Here is a 25,839-nt window from a genome sequence, read left to right on the forward strand (position 1 = left end):
TTCGGCTCAGGTCATGATCTCGCGGTTCGTGAGTTCGACCCCGCGTCGGGCTCTGTACTGGCAGCTCGGAGCCTAGAGCCTGCTTCGGATTCTGTGTCTCCCTCTTTCTGCCCCCCACCCTCCCCGCTCATGCTCACTGGCGCGCGCGTGCTCTCTGTCAAAAATAAACATTAAAAAAATTAGAAAATAAATAAAATGTATTATATTTAAGGCATTTATACGTGAAATGACACGAAGTCTGGGATTAACACTGAAATGATGGAGTGGCTGGGGGCAAGGTGAAAAAGACTGGTAAATGACCTGGTAATTGTGAAAGCTGGATCAGGTCATTAGATATCTGGCTCTTTCCACTTTTGTATATGTTTGAATTTTTCCCTAAGAAAAAGCTGAACATCAAAAACAGGAGAAGGCAATACAGACAGGTCACACCAGGACAGCATACCTTGGTATTCCTGGATCCTGAGTTTTGTGACATGCACTTGTAAGGTTTCTTTCCCCCGGTAAAAGGAATTGTATGCTTTTCAAAATGCCTTAAAGTCATTTCCAAACGCTGTGAATATTGCTTTAAAATGTACGAGGGCCTTTAATAAAACAGCATTTGATATCTTTGTCCTTCCAAGCGATTTCTTTTCCACGACAACAGAATGGAAAAGCTCCATTTCCAAAAGCTGTGTGTCATTCTTCTGAAAATAATTTTTGAGTTAGGTGTTCGGAGTAACTTGGAATGATAAAGGTGCAAACGATTACCATACAGTATGCTTCTCTGAGAGGAGCCAGACACAGACATTTTTGAATGAAATTGCAAAACCTTGCACTTCCTGGATCAGAACACGCCACTGCAGCTTATGAGGAAGTAGGCAACACCCGAAGGCTCGCACACTGAAACACGGGGCACGTTTGTTAAGAGTGCCCATCCCATGTAATCCAGAGACTGCGCCCAGGCACCATTCACAGCTGAACAGAGGCCGCCAGGGGTGCTGACGGCTGGGGCAGGGCTGTGGCTGGGGCAGGGCTGCTTCACACACCCCGTGAGAAGCAGGGAGATGCCTCAGCGTGCACTACTGAAAGGACCACACAATAACTGGAAGATAAAAATCACAGCAGCCCAGAATCACTGCACCCAAGTGCCCGTGGACCACCCACAGTGCCCGGGGTCGTTTCCAGGTGGAAGCCGGCAGCCCCCGGGAGTCCAGCCCACACTCTGGCCCTCACCTCCCCGGCTCCATGCAGCCTCACGGAGGTCCGGACGCCACCTGCCCCCTCCTTTCCCACCCTCCGGTACCGTCTGTCCGTGGCCATGCCTGGATTCCATGGTCTGGAACACCACAGCCCCACCCCTGCAAACACCTGGAACTCTGCTCCTCCTCCAGCCCCACCACCTGGTAACCCTCCAACACTTAATTACTTCTTGCCTGAGCTGCACAGCGGCATGTTGCTGGACAAACGACCGTACCTCCTGGCTTTGTCTGAGATCATGACCCCAAACTGTAAACAGGCATCAGCGTACTGCGACTACCTTTCTGGAGCGCAGGCACCTTCTCACTCCTCAAAATGCCTGTGTCACAGAGTCTCTTTCTTGAGACTTGCTCGCTCTGCCCCCATCGGCTAATGATCTCACTTCCCTGGCCGACAGAGTGGATGTCCTCAGTTGGGCACTCCCTGCGTGTCCCTTTTCCTGGCCCCGCCACCGAATCTGCCAGGTGTGCTCTTCTGGCCTTCCAGGCCACTGTCCTCTTCTCTATCCTGCCCCTCCTTTGTGATATAGTCTGTCCTGAGACAAAACTGACAACACGCACCCCTTTCTCGATTCTCTGCCATCCTGGAATCATGGCCTCGTTCTCTGAGCGTACCAAGTACGTGCCCTCCTCTGCTCCTGTGTCTGGGAATCTCTCCCCTTGAACCCTGCATGATGGGCTCCTCGCCATTCAGGTCTCAGCTTCGACATTGCCTCCTTGGGGGTGCGGATACAGTCATGTGCTGCCCAGATCCCACTCAGGACCCAGAGACTGGTACTGGGCTGCAGGGGGTGCTGCCCTCGGTCATCCAGGCTCTTCAGGAAATCGCCCTGGCTAAAGCCCTCGCGCCCTAGATGTTCTCGCAGTCCTGCTTCTCCCCTGCCCGATGCCGCGCCCTCTCTCACAGGGGCGCACCCTCGGGATCCCTCATAAGTGCCTGCACGCAAACCTGGGACATCCATCTGAGCTGTCACCCCTTCCCCTCTATCCCTTCACCTTGCTGTGATTGTCTGCATGGCCTCCATCACCGCCCACTTCCTCTCAGTAGAATGTAGGTTCCAGCAGAGCCAGGAATTGGTGTCGCTCATCTCTGTACCTCGAGAGCCCACACCAGGGACCAGGGCTCGGCAGATACAGCTGCCCAAGGAATGAGGGGGCTCTGGGCACTCATGGCCCCTCCGGTCTTTCTTATAGGGTTGTTTAGGATTCTAGAGAACGTACATGAAGCAGTGTTTCCCCAGCACATGGTGCACACTAAACACCTTCTGAAGGCACTGAGATATAGTTACCATTCTTAACCTGAAGTCTCCCTTCAGGGAACAGTATGAAAATTGAAGGAAATGCAGAAAAAGGTGAAGTGACTGTCAGACTGGAGCCAGGACCAAAGGTGAGGAGAGAGTAAAACCTGATACCATCTGATAAACTGCATTTACAGATAAAATACAAACAGAAGAGGGACCAAGTTTAGGAAGCTGAGCAGCAGTGTGACAGAGAAGGGAACCCAGAAGAGACAGACACACGGCCTGCTCCCAGCCCGCCCCACGGTCGCAACCTTCGTCCCTGTGGGAACGACAGCCCACACCCCCCACCGCCATTCAGGAGTTGGGTCACGATGAAATTCCACTCACAGGAGAGGTGCTTTCTGGTTTGGACACCGGTGCTTTAAAGGTAGAAATACTTTTGGAAATGTCTGCTCTCTTATCTGCAGCCGCTTCCAAGGACAGACATTGCAAGTAATCTGGCGGGGGGATGACCACGCTGCTTTTCTCGGATAAGTTCACGGTGCTGATGCTTCTCACTGGCGCTGGGCTAACAACCAACAGGCAGAGAATGTGCATTACATAAGATCCCACCATCTGAACCCCGAACATCCTGAACATCCTATGGCCAGAACTGCAACAGATTAACAACCACACAGGGTGTGGGGAGGAGAGGACACATAATAGACCTCTATGTAAAAAGTACCGTCATGTTTTCACTGGTTTCTAAAGGTGCACTCAAAAGAAAACTAGCTTAATTCAGGGCTGGCTCTTGATTAATTTAAGGAGATCAATAAGAAAAGGAAGACTAAAAAGTGTTGAGCACTTCAGATTAAAACAAAACAAAAAGAACCTCAGCATTTTAACATCGTAAACACGATACCTAGTTTCATTCCTTGGCCCAGTGGCTGTTGAGCTACACGGCCAGGGATGAGGATACAGAGACGACACTGACCAGGACTTGGGGGCATCAACTGTGGTGCTCAAAGGTGCGCCGGGACAGCTAGATGGGATGCAGGGCTTCCCTGAGGCGGGAACCACTGAGGATGTGCCAGTTTAGGGTAAAGATGAGGGTAGTCTGGAGGGGTCACTTCTGAGGACCCCACGGGGCAGCCGACTACAACTGTGCAACACACACGCAAGTTTCACAGCCAGGTGTGGGAAAGACCTTCCTGGGTTTTAGCCTTGGCTCCACCTTTCTGTGCCTCGGTTTCCTCAATTTTAAAGCGGCGACCTACCTCATAAGGCTGTTCTGAGAATTAAATGAGCTAGTCAGTGTAAGGCATGTTGGCGCTTCCTAAGTGGCAATGACCATGACGGTCGCCTTGGATTTAGTAACCAGTTGGGGAGGGGGGCGGTGTGGTGAGTGGTTCCAGAGGGCTGATGGGGTGAGGAGCAGAGTCTGGGGGCATGCCCTCACAGCAGAAGCCACAAGGGAAACAACCGCGGGTAGCAATCCCCCTTTCGTACTCTCCTACACCATGGGAGGTTTCCCTGTGGGGCTGGCTCCATATGCAGACGGAATTCTGATATGGCCGAGAACATGCGGTCAAAGGTGAGTTTGTGGTCACTGGGAAATGGGAGCCACAGTCAGGTCCTACCTTGGTGTGGGCACACTCATGGCCTCCTTTGCATCTTCTTCCAGCAACTTCGTGTAAGATGCCGGGAACCAACCCCTCCTACAGGTGAGTGTGAGAAAAAAACCTGATCGTGGGGTCAGCAGCAGACAAGTGGACAATAAACACACGACGGGGGGACTTGGGGCAGCTCCAGAGCAGACCAATTCCTTTTCACCATGTCACATGATGTGTATTTTATACACAGCATTTATTTTATTTGGATTCTCTTTTTGGCTTTTTTTCCACATTTATTTAATAGGTAAATAATCTACACAGAAACCAACTTAACCACCTTACAGTAAAGCCTATGCACCTACTTGTTGAAATGAGGACACTAGCCTTTAAACTATTTGTGGGCTAAATCTTAACAAAATCTATCTAATGTGCATATTATCCTTGAGAAATCCAAAGTCACATTAAAAAAAAGGAAGAGAAAGAGTATTTAAAGTACTTTCTGAGGCGACTTCATATGATCTATTCAAGAACCAAACTTATCTGCAGATGCACAGACATACAGAAAATGGCCCGGAACAGAGTATAACTCCGATGAACTAAACTAGAACCATAACTAAACTAGGAACTTAACTTTGGTAAAAACACTACAGTGACCACAAGGACTCTGCTGCTCAACGGAGATATAGCAGTTCCCTGAAGCAGCGGGCGGTCCTGACTCCCACGTGGGCAGCATCTACCCCAAGACTTACGCTTTAGTGGTGTCGTGCTCCCCATAAAGCCAGCCGTCTTTCTCCTCGGGGACGAGCAGCGTGAGGACATCTCCCTGGGCGAAGCTGAGCAAGCTCTGGTTCGCGCCTGCGGTGTGTGGGAAGATGGTTTTCACCTTCTGCTTCTTCATCATGTTCAGTCCGGTTGCGACAGAAACCGATCGCTGTAAACTGGGATCATCTGAAGAATCTGTTAAAACTGAGCACGGCAGCGACTGCTTTTCAAAGAGCGATAACACGGCAAGTTCACAACAGCAAACCCCGGAAAGCCACCCACTCCTGTCTGCCAGCGATCCTTCCACTTCAGCTCCACACGCCATATCTCCGAGCCCTAGTCTTCGCCTGGACCCACGGACGGATGGGCGGGGAACAGCGAGGAGCGGAAGCAGAACTGCTGCCTGAGGCCCCTCACCAAGGACGACCCTTGAGGCTAAACGCTCTTCCCCACGTAGAGAGGACACACAGAGGCCAAGCCTCACCCGTGCTCTGAGGTAATCAGAGGCCAGCTGATGCGTCACCAGAGGGTCTGATGCCTTCCTCGCCCTCCTCTCCCAACATGAATCCCAAGGCAGGGCGGGATCTACTCAAACCCCACTGCCCACGCTCTGGGCTGCAAGGAACAAGAGGAGACTGGAAATGCAGCTGTTCTCGCCGTGCTCACTTACTGAACCCTCCCTAATCAGTGCCGTCCACGCTTTTGATGCTTCGAAGCTTCTGAGGGAAGGACTAGTTATCATCCACGGTGACTCAATGGGATCACAGCTAGCACGTGGCCTAGCTGGGCACCAGATGTGGGTGGCCTGACCCCACAGCCCAGACTTTGTACATTTCTGTCTCCCTTGGAGCGTGGGCTGATACTTCCCACTTCAAAGAAACAAAATAGCCATTCTGAAAATCTCCTCTCCCGTTTCACCCAGGACAGGGCTGCAAATGCTGCAGTCTGTGGCTCTCTCTAGCCCATGGCTTGAAGGCCATGACTTTCATGAGTGAACCTGTGAGACACCTATCACAGAGAGAGGGGCCTCTGGTGTCAAAAACTCTGCACAGAGCAGAGCCTAACCAAAGCTGCCTGAAATGTCTGCAAACAGTAACTGGTCCTGATTTATTGAAACAGCATCAACAGAAATTTAAGCAGTGAGAACTGAAGTGTTCAGAAAGCATGAAGTTCTCTGTTAGAGATGATGAAAAACACTGATTATAATTCAAACCAAGCCTACTGGTAAGATTAATAACCATAATTTTGTTATGGGAACTTTAATAATTTGTTTTATTGAAAAAAAAATTTTATTACAATTGCCACTTAATATGGCACTCAGTGTGGAGGCTCTTGTTATATTTTAAAATGTAATACCTTTATTTAAAAAAAAATTTTTTTTTAATGTTAATTTTTTTTTTTTCAACATTTATTTATTTTTGGGACAGAGAGAGACAGAGCATGAACGGGCGAGGGGCAGAGAGAGAGGGAGACACAGAATCGGAAACAGGCTCCAGGCTCCGAGCCATCAGCCCAGAGCCCGACGCGGGGCTCGAACTCACAGACCGCGAGATCGTGACCTGGCTGAAGTCGGACGCTTAACCGACTGCGCCACCCAGGCGCCCCTAATGTTAATTTTTGAGAGAGCTAGAGAGAGGCAGAGCACGAGTGGGGGAGGGACAGGGTGAGAGAGGGAGACACAGAATCCGAAGCAGGCTCCAGGCTCTGAGCTGTCAGCACAGAGCCTGATGTGGAGCTCAAACCCACAAACCGCGAGATCAAGACATGAGCCGAACATGAGTCAGATGCCCAACCGACTGAGCCACCCAGGTGCCCCTAAAATGTAACACCTTTCAATAGCACAATTACTCTATATAAACATGAATCAGTACATGGAATTAGTATGTGTTAAAGTGTCAATTATAAAATGTCTTATGGTTTTATAATAAACCCGTACCTTTATTTATTTTGAAGTATAAGTTCCAATAAGGCAATGCTGAATTCTACTTCATGGTAACATTTATCCAAAATATTAAAAAAAATTTAAAAAAGTATTTAAAAAGGGGCACCTGGGTGGCTCAGTCAGTTGAGCATCCGACTTCGGCTCAGGTTATGATCTCACAGTTTGTGGGCTCGAGCCGCATGTCAGGCTCTGTGCAGACAGCTCAGGGCCTAGAGCCTGCTTCAGATCCTGTCTCCCCCTCTCTCTCTGCCCCTTCCCCGTTCATGCTCTGTCTCTCAAAAATGAATAAATGTTAAAAAAAATTAAAAAAAAAAAAGGTATTTAAAAAGAAATCAAAATAAATATCTTACCTGTTGAATTCTTGATCCTTTCTGAATTCTGTGCAACTGCTGTTGGGTTATTAAACATATCAATCAAAGGACTGGTATACGCTCTGGCTGAAGGAGCTGGGGGCACCTTTGGTGAATATTTAGAAAGGGTGTCATAATCTTTCCCAACCTGTGAAAAATTCCTTATTAGTTTAATATTAGTGTAACACAGCAATGGACTTACAGAGATTTCCAGGGCTGTTGGAACATGTTTTAAATTCCACTTTCTTCCCCAAATTCTCTTAGTTGGGTGGTAATGCCCTATTCTGAATTATTTCAAGATTATCACATTCTTTTCTTCATTTTGTCTTTTTTTTTTTAAGGCAATTACTCCCCATTTCCCACATCCCCTGGCAACCACTAATCTACTTTCTGTCTCTATGGATTTTAGGGTCCTCTCTAGGTCTATAGGATTTGTCTTCTTGGCTACAGAATTCTACACTTAAAATAATTTTTCCAAAGAATTTTGAGTGCATTGCTCCTTTAATTTCTAACATCTTGTTTTGGTAACAAGAAATCTGGTACCATTAGTGTTCTCTTTTCTTTGTGAGTAATTTATTTTCCCCCCTCCAGGAAATTCTTAGAATTTTCTCTTTGCCTCTTTCTGCAACTTGACCACGATCTATTGAGGTTTGGTTTTTTCCTCTTGTCTAGGCTCACTCACTCAGTGTTAAAGAGCAGGCAGGGTCTACTGCAGTAACTTCTGCAGGGACCATAGTCAGGGCAGCAGAGGGGGAGAAGTGGCTGGCCTTGAATATACCTGGAAGGTGGAAACAACAGGGCATGCCTGTGGGTTGGCTGTGACTGGGTAGGGGGAGGGGGAGAGAGAGGGAAGGCGGAGTCCACATTTGTGCCTGAGCTACTGAAAGGATGGAGCTGCCATTTCCTGGATGGAAAAGACTGGAGAAGCATGTTTAGAGTGAGAAAATCAATCGTGTGGTTTTGGACAAGCTGAATTTGAGATCCCCATTAGACATCTGGTGATTCTAAGAAGGCAACTGGGTATCTCCAACCTGTGTAACATTAAGTTTACATCCTCTGTTTTTGTTTGGCATTTTGGGAGAGCTCTTTGGCTTAATTTTCTAAGCAGTTCCATTCTGCTAACAAGCCTGTCTACTGGTGTGGGGTTTTCTTGTTTGTTTTTTTTGTGGAGGGAGGAAGGGGAGGGAGAAATTTAAAAACCTATTTTAGAAGAATTTCAAGCAAGTACAAAAGTAGGAAGAAGAGCACAATAAATCTTGATGTACCCAACACCCAGCTTCAACAGTTACAAATTCATGGCCACTATTGTTTCATATACGCCACACCCATCTTCCCCCATGCCTGGATTATGCTGAAGCAAATCCCAGACATTTCAATTATAAATAATAATCCAGTTTTTAATTTCCAAAATCTCTAGTTGATTTTTCCCTGGGGATGTAATATCTTTTCATCTCCTTCTTAAGATTTCTCCTCCACTATTTCCTCTGTTGCCTCCAATATTGGCCATTCTGGTTTTTGTTTCTTTTGGTGTATCTTTTTATGGCATTGGTTTTCCTTACTTGCTCAGTGATTCCTGGTTATCTGTCCATCTTGGTATCTTACGGCATTCTCTATTCTTTTCACTCTTTATGGTAGTATGGATTTTGCCTGTTCTCCTTATCACAGGCTACCTACAGTGGGGTAGAGGACAGGGAAGATACTTCTAGGAGCATGCATGACCTCTGAGTGAAAACATGGTGCTTTGGCCAGTAGACCAAAGTCCCTGTTGCCTACTGTTCATTCAGCGCAAGTGGGACATTCAGCGCAAGTGAGACAGTGGGGAAGAAACCGACCAACATAGAGGATGCGAATCATACAGGAATGTAATGTCCTGGGTTCTCCACCGCTTCTTGCAAACCATTGACTCTGAGCTTACTGCTCCGCCCTCTGCGGCAGTCTTGCCCTGCACATGCTCAGAGCTAAGGTTTCCTTCTCTTTTGATTCTCCACACACTGATCTTGCCTTTCTTTTAGACTCCTTCAGGGTTGTTGGCCCACTGACAGCAGCTTCTCTTATTCCCCATGCAGTTATGGATCTATTCTGTAGGCTGCTGACTGGTCTTTAGCATCTCTGCTATCATTTCAGAGGTTAGGGTGGACTCATGTATCCAAACTACCCACTGGAAACAAATCTCCACACGTCTGCACAAAGTACTAAAACCCGGGTTCAAAGAACAGCAAACTACAATGCTTGACTACATTACCTTGAATACTGGGGTGGCCATATTTTTTTTTCCAGTACCAGATTATGTTGTGATGAATGGCACCAGAGTTTTGCTAATTATTCTCTAAGACACCTACACTTCCTTCACTACGAATAAACGTACAAATTTTGAATCATTACAATTAAAAACAGTAACAATAACATTTCCAAAACAAAGATAACAGTGGTATCCACAGCACTACATGCTGCTAACCATTGCACAGCCGGTGTCAAATCTGAAGGCAAGGGGATAGAAGTGAGAAAAGGCAGGCCCTAGAATAAAGGAAGACCTGTGATTCCCACTAACAAAAGCCTTGGTCCTCCGTGCAAATTTGGCCCAAATCGTATTAGTAAATGTGAAATCTTGGGGAGAAAACCAGTTCCTACCATGTTGCTTCTCTCGATCATTGGTGAAGGCTGAGGTGTTCCGGACACTGGGGTAGAGACTGGGGTCTTAATTTCTTCTATCATATTCATGATTTTCTCAGGTACTTTGGTAGCATCCCCACAGGTCTCCTGCCACCTAGGCAGTTTGGAATTGAGTAATTCTGCAGACTATAAATCCAAAAGAAACACAACTAAACACAAACATGTATTGCTCAAAGAGCTGAGAAAAGTTACATCAACTATCAGTGATAATGTTTTACTGACTTACTACCACAAGTCTGAGACATTGTGTTAAATCCAGTGAACATTTAACCATCTCTGAGCATCTGCCCTGGGTTACTGGCTGAGAAAGATTAGGCTCCTTTTCTACAGGAGCTTCTCCATTCCTACAGCATGAATGCAGAGTTTAAGACTACTACAAGAATTGTAAATGATGAAGAACAAGCTCAAACACCAAAAGGGAGGCTTGAGCAATCTTATTAAGCCCTACTGTTTCCCCAGTGGCCTCAGAAATGCCAATCAGTGCTTTCTTCCTATTACTCCTGAGAGAGGGCAAAGCCCTCACCCCAACCCTTCTACGCCCTCAGACTGTAACCCTGACACACCAACTGCTTGGGCCTGCTTTATCCAAGGAGCCCCTGAAAGGACTGGGACACCGAAGCCAGGAAAAGGGAAGGCACAAGAGCAGTTTTCAGAAAGGTGATGTGACTTCCAATAGAGAAAAGAAGTAGACTTAGTTTATGCTACAAAGCATAGCTGGGATCCAAAGTTAACCGTAAGAAAGAGTCTGCCACCAACTAGAGCTCTCTGGAAACAGGCCAGGTTGCCTTGTGTCACAGTGAGTATCCCTTCAGTGGCAAGGCTTTGCTGTAGGAAGAGAGCTTCACGGTCACTTGGCCTATTGACCCTGGCCCAGCAGGGCACCCTCACCATGGAAAATGACTCTGCCAAAACTAGTACTGATGCACTGTTGACAAAAGTGATCATCTAATACTGCAATTCTTTCTTGTAACAATGTTAGATCTTAGGAATTTAGATTTGGTAGATGAATAGTCCTTAAAGTTGCAAACACTTTATAAAATATGTAACATTTGCCTGATGCATACAGATAGGGCCAAGTTGTTTCCCCCGAAAAAGAGGACGTTGCCTTATATGCAAGTGCTTACAAAGCTTCTACCATGGAGCAATCTCTAAATTACATTACAAATAACAATGAATATTTGACTTCACTCAATGCTAGTTTTGGATGCTTACACAGGCCCAATAAAATTTATAATTTAAAAAGAAGGGAAAGGGAAATAACACATATTTTGTAATGCTTTCTGGGGGCATAACCTCAAAACTATGTGTGCTGGAAGCAGGGCCGTAAAGCCAGTCATTCAGTTGATGAGATCATGAGGAAACACCTTGAGGAGGATAAAAAAGTAACCACAACAACTGTCTCGATGCTGGGACAGAACTTCCAGGGACACTTCTGTACATGGACTCCCAAGGTGAATATCTCAAACCACCCAGGTGGGCTGGACTTGGGGCCCACTGGGACCCATCCCACGGCTCTGGTGAGGACACTGATGCTGAGGATGCATCAGAGAGAGTCTGAGGAAAGCAGACTCATAGGTGAGAAAAGAAAAAGTGCTGTTTCTCAATTATTAAGCATTTTATGAAATATTTTAAATATGGATATATTACTTAAATATTATAAGCAACATTTGACCATTTCATCCACGTTTCTGAAAGTTTACATATTCAAGTTGGCCAAAACTATTTCTTTGGAGTCTTCTCATTGGCAAAATAGGTCCATCACTTTACACTGAGGCACATATGGACGGTAAGTAATTTCTAGGGCATTTGAATATGAAATTAGTAATAATGCAACACAACTTGCCACCTGAACCCACCTGTAAATGATAATAATGTAAGTGATTTGCAAAGCTACAGTGTTTGTCAACCAGAAAGCAGAAGCGCCTTTTCTCTTCAAGCAGAGCTTCTTTGCACCCATCTGCAATAAATTTCTGGATGTCGCTCTGGCGAGAAGTAACGGTTTCTACATACTAGGAAAATAAATAATAATTATACAAATATGACATGAGGGATCAGAGCTGCACAGCCAGACGTTTATCTTCCACCATCTTTACACTTGGTTTATTTTGATAATGGAATAAATACTAAATGCAGATAAACATTAGATAAAATAACAAAGTTTAGCCTGATCTGAGCAGGTATTATCATTCTCATTAAGATCCCTGACTCATGTGCAGAAGAACGTTGCCAAAAGCCTTCCACTCTGTGCTGGGCAATTTACACAAAATATTACTTTATGTTTCAGGGACAGGATTGTGTTCTGTTGGAAAAATCAACGGCTTTAGAACCAGAAACTTCGAATTCAAACCACAGTTCTAAGTATCAACCATGTGACTTAGCCTAAGCCTCATTTTCTTCATCTGTAAAATGGGGATAGTAATGCTAACCACCCTGAATTGGGAAAAAATGCCCATGTTCTTAGGAGGCTACTAATTATCCTCGACTCTGGAAAACTGTGGCCTTAAGCTCAATACCAACTCAAAAATGCTCATAAGCTTCAACAGCAGCAGAGCAGTGAGCAGATGAAAGTATACGCTGAGTGAGGTAAGTAAGCTTCCCTGTAAACTGCACAAATCATCAACAACAAAATAAAGAAAAAATTGCTGAAAAGTTCACCTCAATTTCTTTGTGTTCATATTTGAGCGCATTTCGTCCTCCTTGACTTTTCCTTCTGATCTTCTTCAACTCTGCTTGAGATTTCTCCAAAGAATCTAATTTATTCCTGTGTTCTGTTTGGTATCTTTTAAGAGTTGCCTGTAAGTGAAATGTTGTGCTTGTTTTAGTATAGCACCATACAAACTGTTGGGCAGTTACTGCTGCCAATATTTCCACTGGACGTGGCCCTGCACACCCGTTGCCTCCCTTCCACTTCAACGTGTGACTTTGTCCTCAAGTTCCCCGTTCACAGAAAGGGCCACTGACCACAAGGGCAGCTCCTATAGGATAACAATGTCTCTTCTTTCTTGTTTTCTCCCATGTTTTAGAACACTGAGTGGTAAGTACTTTGGGGAATAAAAAACAATTTAATGTTCCTGACTGTTTTATGACTTACAGTTTTAAGTAACAAAATTAACAATTGCAATCACAACCAATTATTTTGGGTGCTGTGTAGCGAAGTGTTTGGGGAGCCTAATAGAACTAGGTCAGAATTCTGGCATCATCCTTCATTTCCTGTGTGATCTCAGTAATTATTTAATTTCTCTAAAACCCATGTTCTCCCTTTAATCTGTACAGTGAGGATAAGAAGAGTATCTACATAAAGAGTTTCTATAGGGATAAACATCAGATAATGTATGGAAAATGCTTGCCATTACATCTACCTCAGCAGCTTTTGGAGGTCCCTCCAGAGTGCACACAGGGGCAGCAGGGCGATTTCAGGTAACCTACACTGCTTACTGCCACATGGGGTCTTGGTGAGAAAGGGGCTTTGGGTGGCAAAGAAAGTAGCTACTCTACAGCAGGTAAGGGAGGTGGAAAGAGCCCTGTGTGTGGAGGGTCAGGCAGACGGAGAAAACTGCTGGAATCATCAATACCGGGTGACAGGCAAGGGACACCATGCAGGAGCAGTCTGTGATGACTGGGAGAACACCAAGCACATCTCACGTCCTCAAGTGCTGGTTTGTGAAAGCAACAGCTGCACTAATACAGATGCAGATGCCATCCCCATGTGTGTGTACTTTGAAAACAATGCTTTCTCGAAGCAGGATTCCTTGCAATATTTTCCTCTATGCTTTTTAATAAAGATCCCAGGTGTTAATGCAAATGGAGCCCTGGAAGGCACCTTGTCTATTTCATGCATCTGTGTATATACTCAATACTAATCTCTATCCGTATTTGCTGCTGCTGGATAGACAGTGAGAGAAAGTTCTCCTAGGGCTTAGAGACCAGGCAAGCGTAGCCTCCTGGGAAAGCCAGGCCCCCGTGCCCCACACCTACCTCCACCCACGGAGGTGGAGCAAAACCGTGTACTCACATTCATGTATTTTACATCAAGTTCTGTCTTCTTCTCCAGCTCATGTATAATCTCTTTATGGAATTTTTTGAACTTTTAACAAAAGAAAATGAAAAATTCACATCAGCTTTGAGTCTTTAAGCAAAACAAATTTTTAATGTAAAATAAATATATTTTATAAGTATCAAAAGTTTACATACATTTTCATCAAGACTCTCATTGAGTTTCTTGTGGGTACTTGAAATCTCTATGAGAACTTGGCCTGTGAATAAAACCAGATGTTGGGGGGAGGGGGGAGAGTCACTGGGTGGATTTTGTAAAGATATTAAAGTAAGTAAAGTAATGGAATGAAGCACAGTCTATCACTGCCCTCAATGCCTGGAAGCATCAGGCCCTGTGGCCTGTCAGAAACACTGACTTCACACCCATGGCAGGGTGGGTTCCAGAGGGACACAGCCCCTCGCAAACTCACTCCACAACATTGTTCACCCAAAGAATGCCAACTTTTGTCTTCAAATTCACATCATGCTTTCTATATTTATTCCCTCCCTAAGCGGAATCTTATTTATCTGATTTAATTTTTAAATTCACTTACAAAAGATTATCATGGTCATTATAGTAACTACCTATAGGAACAAATGACTTATTTTTATCTAATCCCCAGAGTAATCTGATTATCTGTCAGGCATCAAAGATAAAGGTTATTTTTTCTCTCATTCTTGTGTCCTTTCGGAAAATATTAACGCCATGGGAAAATGCAGCAGGGACAGTGCTCTGCCTCGTATCTCCCGGGACTACACCAAGTCTCTGACACAAGTACAGTCATAGGACAGAAGAGAATGTTCCAGGACTAAGGAGCCTTACTCCAAAGGCAGCAGGATGATCATTTGATTTGCAAAGCACATCTCTGGCAGTTTGAGGCAGTGTGATAGACATGTTGACCGTGAGGTACCTACTGGGACATACGTGTTCAGGAAGCGGTTGAATTTCTTCAACTCTGATAAAGGTGAACAAGAGCCTCTCTCTCCCTGCTCATTTATCTATAGGAACCAAATGGGTCTGATACCTAAGACCTGGCAGATATGGAATCATCTGGAATAACCACCAGACCATATTAAATAAAAACAAAATGTGCTGGGTAGGTCCCCTACAGTTCAGTGGATATAGATAGAAAGGAATTCCTTGGGTGAACTGAAAGGCTGTAGATGAAGGAGAATTTAAATTAAGACTGTGGTGGATATGGGAAAAGAGAAAGAATACCAACTAGACTATGACTTCAGCTGTCCCTTTACACAAATGACACTACAGTGCCCTGTTGTTGAAACAGTTTAAGACATCTGACTCTCAAACAGTCTAGGTTTCCCCCAATTCAACCCTTTTCTGGGGGCACCTGGGTGGCTCATTCAGTGGAGCATCTGATTCTTGATACTGGCTCAGGTCATGATCTCATGGTTCATGACATTGAGCCCAGCATCCAGCTTTGCACTGACAGCATGGAACCTGCTTGGGATTCTCTATCTCTGCCCCTCCCCCAATTGTGCACGCTTTCATGCACATTTATTTATTTATTCTCTAAATAAATAATCATTAAAAAAATTTAAGAAAAAAAAAAGAAAAAGAAATTCAATCCCTTCCTGAACATGTTTGTCCACCTGGATGTCCCAGGAGGTACGTCATGGTCAACATGTCTAAAAGTGAGTTCACCCCATATTCTCTAGCCCCAGCTCTTGGCTGCCAGCTAGCCAGTCACAAGGGGTCGACAATTCACGATTGTGTCACACTCAATGACAAAGATGCAGTCCCTTGTGCATGTGGTGTCATCACTTGGGCCAACCTCTAGGGTGAAATCATGCCCCTTACTCATCTTGCTTCCTTGGGCAACAAATGTGCTGGCCCTTCCCTGCCGTGGAGAGAAGATAAGTGGAAATAACATGTGAAATCTATGTGCATTCAATCATCTGTCCCAGGCCAAGTGGGGAAGAGTCACCGTAATCTGCCACCCAGCAACACATTCAAACCCACCAGTTGGACTAGGAGTGTCCCCCTGCCCATCATTTCTCTTTACTCCCAGCTTGTTCTCTTCTGGATCTTCTTCCTCACAGGTGCCAGAGATCCCTCAAAACCAGATGTAACATGTCATTCCCCTGGCCCCCACCCATGGTATCCCAGATAAACCACCTCCTCAGCATGAAGGCCACTGTGGACAATGCTGCTTAAGATAACCATGGCAGGTGGTGGGGACAGAGAATTTCCTATAAGGACAGAACCTTACAAAGTTACAGATAGGTAACTCGTAAGCCCCTAAGCAGCCTGTGATTCTAGGAACCTCTAACAGAACAGCCTGCTGGATGAACCAAAGGGAGGGGGCAGACACACAGCCAGCCGCATCCCCACCACACCAAGTTATCAAGATACCTACTCTCCATCCTTAATGACATTGACTTCATTTCTCCCATAATTACGTTCTCCTAAAGTTCAACATGAAATAATTCAGAGTTACCACAAAGGAAGCCTTCACATGCCCAAGAATATAATTATATTAAATGTCATTTTATCATTTAGTGATTTCAGACACTGAAATAGTCTGAGTTACTTTCACATCCATTTTAAAATCATAAATAACTCTTGGCTACAGATGAAAAACAGTAACAACAAAAAAAAAACCCTACTTCAATTATTTGAAAATTAAGCACTCTATTCTTGGCAAGTCAGATCTACTTTTTAAAAAAAGTCTAAAAATAATTGTGCTTAAATCACTCAGTGTGATTCAAGCTAGAATCAAAGCACTCACAATTTTTTTTTCATATGGTCATGAACTTTATCTCTACAACCGTATATAATGTGGATCTCTGAGAAGCATGTTGCCAAAACAAAAGCTTGTGCTAGTGTGGCACTCTTGTGAAAGCCAGCACTGCTGAACCTGGTGCTTGGTCTCGAGGCGCCTCCCACCTCGTGGTTTTCTCCCTGTAGGCAGCTGGGTGGAAAGGCTCACTGAAACAGCCCATTCACTCTGTGGCCAGGAGCAGAACACCCGACCTTATCCTGGTTATTCCTGTCCCTTACAGTTCGTGGAATTTAAATGCTGACTTTATAGCAGCAGCCACGGAGTCCTCGGTCAAAGAAGGATTAGAAAACATCTTTACTGTGATTATGGGAGCTGCCAAAAGTGTATCTTGAAACAGAAAATGAAAAGTCTTTATGTTCAATCTACAGAAGTTTATTCTTAAATATAGCAAGTGTTCCTTTATGTCTGAAACGTTGCATTGCACACGTTTATTTACTCTTAGCCCTGTAACCTAATTTTTCATAAATTACATTTGAGAAGAAAAAAATTGTTTTGAAAAGGAGGGTGGAGCAGAGCCCAGATTCTAATGGAGCAGAACTAAACACACACCCAAACAGGAACCAATGTGCTGGTCCCAGAAATCACAGACCATATGTACTGATCAACCATTTCCTTTTTCCCTTTTAGGTTCTGAGTACACATTCTGGGAAGAAACACCCAAGTACAGTAATATGACTCAGTCTGAGTAAATTATATTCTTAAATAGCATTACTAAAGGATTCACATATATACATATTTCAAAATCATGAATTTGACATAACTAAAAGTTGATGTCCACTATCAGCTTTAGGAACTTTGAATAAACATGTCCAATAATTTGGACAATACTATATAAAGATACGAATTTAAACTGAATGGATTTGGGGCGCCTGGGTGGCGCAGTCGGTTAAGCGTCCGACTTCAGCCAGGTCACGATCTCGCGGTCCGTGAGTTCGAGCCCCGCGTCGGGCTCTGGGCTGATGGCTCGGAGCCTGGAGCCTGTTTCCGATTCTGTGTCTCCCTCTCTCTCTGCCCCTCCCCCGTTCATGCTCTGTCTCTCTCTGTCCCAAAAATAAATAAACATTGAAAAAAAAAATTTTTAAACTGAATGGATTTAAAAAGTTAAATAACTAAAATTAAAGAGTATTACTTGTATGAACACATAAAAGTTTTCATTTGAAATACAGATTAGTTGTTGGACTGTTAATATATTTTCAACTAGATAACCCATTTTTTTAAAGTTTGAGAGCAAAAGACAGTGTGAGTCGGGGAGGGGCAGAGAGAGAAGGAGAGAATCCCAAGCAGGCTCTGTGCTATCAGTGCAGAGCCTGATGTGGGGCTTGATCTCATGAACTGTGAGGTAATGACCTGAGAGGAAATCAACAGAAGCTCAACTCACTGAGCCACCAGGCACCCTGACAACTAGATAATTCTTCATCAATTCACAGTATAAATTTAGAGAAACCAGATGGAGACTATTAACAGACATGAGTAGCACAGAACAGGTGCTCAATGTGTAGGCACACAGACTTTTTCATTTATAATTGATCATGGATAATCAGAACACAGTATTTCCAGAAAGCACAGAGCAATGATGGAGTGAGTCACACACGATTTCCTCCCTGTTACTTCAAGTGGAATCAAACAATAAAATGAGACAGTAGAAGCAAACCTACTGTGGACCTAAAGTTACACTCCATGAATTATGGTAAACCTGACCAAAAACGTCACTGGAAAAAGGATATACTTTTTCTAACAATTTTTAAAATATCAAACGTGATGAGAAAATATAATGGAAGTAAAAGCAAACTACACACAGATGGCTATGTTAAATACACAAGTATGTATCCCACAGATTAGAGTCACCAGCACGGAATTAGTACAGAGGCAGATTAGTAACCATGAACACGTGACTCAACTTGAAAGCTTTACCAGCATCTAAGAATAGCCCTCAGGGCTGCCCACCCACAGTCCCCGGATGCAACTGGAGGTGCTCTTTTCTGGTGAGTATCAATACTGTATCAGTAAACAACGTGCATGTAGGGATAAAGCCAAATAAGTGATAGGGTAAGCATTTCATCCAACACTCCTCCAGAAATCTAGCTTCTGACCTGGCCAACTATAGTACCACAATTCTAATTAATGTCTTCATGGAGACCGTAATTATTCTACCACTGATCACGACTTAGTCCATCCTATGAAAACAAATTGGACAAACAGAAATCGTACATTAGAAGTATATAGTGTTCCAAAGTTCTTTCATAGTCTGAGAGAAAAGTAAACTGCCAGGCAGCATCTGACTTTGTTAAGAAGAGATGCCACTAGGGTAGCCACTAAAAGAATAAAGTGCGTATAATGACCAAGCAAACAGAGAGGGGAAAAAACAATCAGCCAAAAAGAGGACAAGAGAAGAAATGAACATAGGACAGACAGCAGAAAGTAATTACACTTAATGTAAATAGACAATATAATCCAATTAGAAGACAAAGACTGTTAGGATTAAATAAAACAAAACAAAACAAAACAAAACAAAACAAAACACCCAATTATATTTTCCTTAAAAGAGATACACTTTAGATATAGGGATACAGAGAGTAAAAGGATGGAGTAAGATATATAGCAAACACTAAACAAAAGAAAGCTGATGTAGGTACATTAAAACCAAACAAGATGTAGTAAGTGGTCAAAGAGGGTGAGAAGCATTATTAGAATTAGACATAAAACAATGATTTCATAATGGGAAAAGGTTCATATGGAAGATGGAAAATTTTTTTATTCATAGGCAGCTATTAACATGGTCTCAACATATTTAAACTAAAACTGAATTATAAGAAGAAATAGATAAATCAATAATAATTGTAGGAGACTTCAATATGGTTCTCTCGGTAAATGGGTAGAATGAGTAGGCAAATATAGCAGTACAAATGTAGATAACCTGAATAAGATGATAAATACAGGTGATCTAGTGAACATATATAGAAGACTATATCTGATAACTTCATTTTTAAAGCAAAGAGTATATTAAAAAGAGATCAAAAGAAAACCTCACTCTATTTCAAAGGGCTGAAATCACAATGAGTATGCCCTTTAACCACATCAAAATTAAACCAGAAACCATTCAAAGAAAGGTAACCAGAAAATGTCCCTATACTGGAAATGAAGAAACAGACTTCTAAATAACCTACAGATCAAAGAAGAAACCACAATGGAAATTAAAATTATTTTGAAATAAAATGATAAATATAGGATATAAGAACATGTAAGATGCAACTAAAAATTGTGGTTAGAGGAAATTTATAGCCTTCAAATGCATATGTTAGAGGACTGTGAAAAACACTAAACACTCATTTCAAGAATTTAGCGGAATATAATCCAATAAAAATAAATTAACTACTGATAAACATAACAACCCAGATATATTTCAGAAATATATTAAATGAAAGAAGCCAGACTAAAAAAGCTATATACTGTATGATTCTATTTATAAAACATTCTGGAAAAGGCAAAACCGACAGTATGTGATAAACAAATCTGCTTACTCTGTGATCCAGCAATTCTACTCCTAGATATATTCCCAAGAGAAATGAGTGCATTTGTTTACCAACGGAAGCACAAGAATGTCCATAGCAGCTTTATTCACATATCCAAGGCCAGAAACAACTCAAACATCTATCAACACTGGAATGGATAAATTATAGAATGGATAAACTCACACAATGGAGCAGGAAGACCCGAAATCTGTATATAGATTCCTCTCAAATCCTTGGCTAACACCTAAACTGCACATGCACAGGGTGAGACTCTAAGAAAAACCAGCAGTTAGAAGGATGTAGAGTTTGGCAGAGATTCTCAGTAGGACACACATTGAGTTGTCGGGGGAATACAAAGTTGGGAATTCAAGTCCCACCAAGTGAGAAAGGCTTCATAAATACCACAGGCTTCCCAGTGACATCAAGAAGGGACATACCTTAGGAATAAACACTGTCACAGGACAAGGGCAAAACCAAAACAGATCCACCAGAAAAAAATCTACCAGTAAGCCTCCACAAATCAAGGTGATCTACTAGTAATGTAACTGTCTACTGGAATAAAACTTCATAATCTTAAGAGGAAGATAACAAAATAGAGTCTCTACAACATTTCTTTAGTTTAGTGATTTATTTTGAGAGACAGAAAGCAAGCTCACTAGTGGGGTAAGGGCAGAGAGAGAGGGAGAGAGAATTGCAAGCAGGCTCTGTGCTGTCAGTGCAGGCTCAAACGAGGCTCAAACCCATGAACCATGAGATTGTGACCTAAGCTGAGATCAAGAGTAGGACGCTTAACCGAATGAGCCACTCAGGTACCCTGAGTCTCTATAACATTTTATCACAATGTTCAGGACAGGAAAAAAAATTGGTAGGGTGAATGACAAACTTACAAACTCTGAAATCATTTTAGTAGGATCACTTTCTTTTGGTATTCCAAAATGTATAATTATAATACTTCAGTTTATGTATAACTTCACTATTATAAATAAACTTATAATATATTATAAATCGATACAAAATTTTTTTCCTTTTGTGACTGGTTTACTTAGTACAATGTCCTCAAGGTTCATCTATGCTATAGGATATGTCAGAATTTCCTTTCTCTCTTTTTTAATGTTTATTTATTTTGAGAGACAGAGCATGAATGGGGGAGGGGCAGAGAGCGAGGGAGACACAGAATCCGAAGCAGGCTCCAGGCTCCAAGCTGTCCAAACAGAGCCCAAAGCAGGGGCTCCAACCCATTAACCATGAGATCGTGACCCAAGCTGAAGTTAGATGGTAAACCAACTGAGCCACTCAGGTGTCCCAGAATTTCCTTTCTTTTTAAGGCTGAATAATATTCCACTGTATGGATATTCCTCATTTTATTTATCTATTCATCATGAGGAAAAAATGTTGACAGTCACTTTGGTTCTTTCTACCTCTTGGCTATTGTGAGTAATGCTGCATAAACATGGGTGTGCAGATATCTCTTCAAGACTCACTTTATATAAAAAATGTATTTTTAAAATAAATTTGTTTTTTTAATTTTATTTTTTATTTTAGACAGAGAACGTAAGCAGGGGAGAGGGGCAGGGGAGGAAAGAGGGAATGGAGCCTGACATGGGGCTTGATCCCACGATCCTGGGATCATGACCTGATCTGAAATCAAGAGTCAGACGCTCACCAGGTGAGCCACCCAGGTACCCCCAAATTTATTTTTTTAATTCAAGTATAATAAACATACAGTGTTCTACTAGTTTAAACTGATAAAAATGTTTAATAATTCCAGAACTGTTTTATTTATTTTTTTAAATATTTATTTATTTTTGGGACAGTGCAAGCAGCAGAGGGGCAGAGAGAGGGGGACAGAGGATCCAAAGCAGGCTCTGTGCTGACAGGCTGACCGCAGTAAGCCTGATGTGGGGCTTGAACTCACAAACCACATGATCATGACCTGGGCTGAAGCTGGACACTCAACTGACTGAGCCACCCAGGTGCCCCAATAATTCCAGAACTATTTTAGGTGTATCACAGAATTGAGAAAATGTACAAATATGATGATGTTATTGGGAGCTAATATTTGCACATATTTCCAAAATATGTAATGTAAGTGCATATGCTTATTTTTATATGTCCATGTGTATATATGCATATATGTATGCATACACACAGGTCTGGTTTGTATGTATCTATGTACACAGTACACACTGTATACATGTATATATTTCCTAGATCTGTTTGCTGAAAGGATCAAGATGACACTTCAACAGAGCAATAAGCACACCTAGTATTCAAATCTTAGCTTCTAGTATCATCCCCACTAAAAGCAAGGAGCATTCCTCAGAAAAAAATACCTGTTGATTCCACAATTGAGAAGGGACAAGATGAGCCTCAAACGTACTTTTATGCAAGAAAATAAGGAAGTATACAAGAAAGAATGAATGAATGAGTGAATGAATTAGAATCAGCCTGAAGGAGCTCCTATTGGCCCAATATAGGACGGTTTGAGCACCAAAGTAATTAAGGACAGTAAGAGGATATATATAAATAATTGAAAAAACCTTGGAACCCATGAGCCCACAGCAATAAATAGATAAATAAAAAAAGAAAGAGGAGAGAAAGGAGGGCTTCTGTTAAAAGTAAAATGCAACAAGTACAGTAAACACTCGTTCAGGCAAAATTAATAGATGCTGAATCTAGAGAACAAATGTTGATGAGGAATAAGAGATCTGCATAGTCTGGGTGCGCCTGGCTGCTTCAGTTGGTGGAGAATGTGACTCTTGATCTTGGTGTAATGAGTTCGAGCCCCATGCTGGGTGTAGAGATTACTTAAAAATAGAAAAATCTTCTAAAAAGTTTTTTAAAAAGATCTACCTGCTCTGGTCATCAATCCAGTGCTGGTTGATAAAGAAGTGTGTTGACATGAGAAAGAATACCTACCAATGCTCTGCTTATTTCATATTAAGTCTCTGGCAATCTCAATCTTAGAAAATAGTAGAAATGGCCAAAGATCTGAAGGAGAAAGTTCTCTGAACCAAACAGAAGTTGTAGCTACAAACCCAAACATTCTTTCCCTCTTGGAGAGGAGTGCAGTCCCTTTAGACACAGAACAAATGAACTTTTATATATAGACTTAGAATAGGTTTCCGAAAACACATCGTTCTTCCATAATGAAAGGCCAGCAGCTACTGCTGGTCTCTCAGCGACAGAACACAAGATGTCTAAGAAGAGCTCCTGAAGATGAAAGGCTGGCTGAGGAGGCTGGAAAAGAGTGGGGTACTGTGAAAGCTAAAAGACTGGGAGCATTTTCAGAAAGTGGGGTGCTCTGCATTGTAATCACCCACAGTGAACTCAAGGGGCACAAACATCGGGCAAAGGTTAAAGCATCTGCAGAAAGATGCAATGGTGCCAGACAGGCCTCTGGTAAGTTCTTTAACCCCTCTCCAGGTCATCTCATGCAGCCTCAGTACTGTCAGCTGTATGGTGGTAACCAGAATATCTACTTCACAGGCTTAGGAGAGTACAGTGCTTTCCTGAGCTCTGAAAGGAAACACTGGCTGGTAAGGTGTGCATCCAGACAGGAGTAGCAAATTAGTTAAATAATGCATGAAACACAATAACAGAATGGGCCCACATGCTTTTCAACACGCTTGCTTTCTGAGTACTTGTTTTCTGAAAATAAAGCCCACATACTAGGTTGTCAACTTATACCTAGTTACCACATTTGTTTAAATATTTCTTGTTCCTTACATGTACACATCTGTGTATTCTTTAATATACTTTAGTATGCTTAAAATGTTTCAGAATAATTCCTAAAATTTACTAAAATAGACAAATGGACACCCACCTCTCCTAAACTTAGCTCAGTGCTCCTCTCATGTTTCTTTCCCCTTTTCTAGGGTCCCCAAAGGAAAAACTGTCCATCTCCTGTTGAAGGTATTCTTGAGAAAATGGCTAAGAAAGAATTCTTGAGATGTCTTTGGTGCAAAAACATGATTTTATTAAAACACAGGGACAGAACCCGTGGGCAGAAAGAGCCACCCTGGGGTTGCGAGGAATGACTGATTATAACTTCTAAGTTAGTGGGGGTTAGGGATAGCGTAGCCTCTAAGGAATTTGAAAGCAAGGATTTCAGGACCTTGAGGGGCTAGCTGCTGTTAAGATAAGCTTACTTTTAGTCTTTAATAAAACAAAAACATTAAGGAAGTAAGGCAGCCATGAGTTGCTTGAGGAAGGTCATGGTCTGCATGTTACAAGTGTTTATGAGTGGGCTGCAAGCTCTGAGGAGATTTAAGCTACATTTCTCTTGCCTTTGTTTCCCTTACCACTATTATCAAAAAGGAATACACACAGTACTCTTTCCTCCACCTCAGAGCCTTTCCCTTTACTAAACAGAATACTTAGCACTTCAGTTTTAAGTGCTGACAATTCTTCTATACTTATACTGTACCAGGAATGATCCATTGGAGAACAGACACATCTGACCACTGCTGGTTAGAAACCAACCACCAAGGGCACTTCTGGTTTCTGCTCTGGTTTCTGTGAAGAACTTGGAAGTCATCACTCTCTTACTCACATCAAGAAGCTAAATAAACTGAAAAACAACAGTGCTTCTTAGATTCAGTAGAGAATTAAGTTCACAGGTAAAGATCTGCCCTGAAAACCAGAGACAGGCTCATGTGGAGAATCCTGGTTTACTGGCAGCAGAAACCAATGCTGGAGCCAGTACTGCTAGAAACTCTTCAACTGTAACTGATGGTTGCTGGAGGCTCAGCACGAACCAGCTTGAGTTAAAAATTCCAGGGGCGCCTGGGTGGCTCAGTCGGTTAAGCGCCCGACTTCAGCTCAGGTCATGATCTCGAGGTCTGTGAGTTCAAGCCCCGCGTCGGGCTCTGTGCTGACAGCTCAGAGCCTGGAGCCTGTTTCGGATTCTGTGTCTCCCTCTCTCTCTCTGACCCTCCCCCATTCATGCTCTGTTTCTCTCTGTCTCAAAAATGAATAAATGTTAAAAAAAATTAAAAAAAAAAATTCCAGAGGGCTCAGTCTTAGAGGAGGAGTCTAGTACTTTCATGAGTATTACCTCTAGGAGCCCCCACCAGGTTCCTACCCTGAAGACTGGAGAAAATGCCCATGGGGCTTACAGGCAGGTGGAGGGGGAAAATAACCGTTCTGAAATCAGCCCAGCATTGTTCTGTTCTTGCTTTGTTCTGTGTATGGAAGGTGAGGCCTCAAAAGAAACTGTTTTACTAAAGCCTTATGCCAGGTTTTTTGACCCAGTAAAAATCAAATACACCCCACAAAACAAAAAATGGAGATTTAAACCTAGAATTATAGAATTATCCCCCTCCCTAATACTTCACTACTATAGCATCCATCAACAGGGTTTACATCTGAGACTTCATTTAGAAGGATTTTGGGAGGAAACTGAAAGACAACAGTGGGATGGGACAAAGCAAGGACATCAGAGGAAAACTGAAGTTCGAAGCTCTTCCCAGAGAAAATCACAGAGGACAGAAACTTGGTGCTACATAAAGAAATGAAAATGAGTAAAGGAAACCTCATTTCAAATGGAGTCAGAAAGCCCCCAAGGGGGTAGTTCTTGCCCATAACCACTTGTGCCATTTGCAGACCTCAGCAGGGAAAAGGCAGCATGTCTGAATTTCCCAACAGGAAGAAGCCTACTACCCGCAGGAGGAGGAAAGAAGATTTTCTCCGGCCCAGCA

General features: G+C 43.0%; 1 protein-coding gene and 1 long non-coding RNA gene across 4 annotated transcripts in view; one reads left to right on the forward strand and one right to left on the reverse strand.

The window, feature by feature from the left end:
• The window catches only part of BAIAP2L1 (BAR/IMD domain containing adaptor protein 2 like 1), a 92,843-nt gene that overhangs the window by 10,677 nt on the left and 56,327 nt on the right, over positions 1 to 25,839 (reverse strand). For 2 of the 3 annotated variants that reach the window (XM_040455872.1, XM_040455874.1), the window contains 9 exons: positions 13,984 to 14,045; positions 13,805 to 13,876; positions 12,448 to 12,585; positions 11,649 to 11,801; positions 9,751 to 9,918; positions 7,123 to 7,270; positions 4,818 to 5,034; positions 4,096 to 4,173; positions 2,864 to 3,044 (listed from right to left, as the gene is read on the reverse strand). In XM_040455872.1, the coding sequence (XP_040311806.1) occupies positions 2,864 to 3,044; positions 4,096 to 4,173; positions 4,818 to 5,034; positions 7,123 to 7,270; positions 9,751 to 9,918; positions 11,649 to 11,801; positions 12,448 to 12,585; positions 13,805 to 13,876; positions 13,984 to 14,045 (1,217 nt within the window). The remainder of the gene's footprint in view (positions 1 to 2,863; positions 3,045 to 4,095; positions 4,174 to 4,817; positions 5,035 to 7,122; positions 7,271 to 9,750; positions 9,919 to 11,648; positions 11,802 to 12,447; positions 12,586 to 13,804; positions 13,877 to 13,983; positions 14,046 to 25,839) is intronic. The other variant, XM_040455873.1, reaches the window with a different exon arrangement.
• LOC121017580 (uncharacterized) lies at positions 3,656 to 4,704 on the forward strand. Its single transcript, XR_005784820.1, has 2 exons — positions 3,656 to 4,179; positions 4,373 to 4,704. It is a non-coding gene; the product is annotated as an uncharacterized LOC121017580 (long non-coding RNA).

This window comes from Herpailurus yagouaroundi, unplaced genomic scaffold, assembly GCF_014898765.1.
Source record: "Herpailurus yagouaroundi ecotype Mexico unplaced genomic scaffold, PumYag 216, whole genome shotgun sequence".
NCBI classification, from domain to species: Eukaryota; Metazoa; Chordata; class Mammalia; order Carnivora; family Felidae; genus Herpailurus; species Herpailurus yagouaroundi.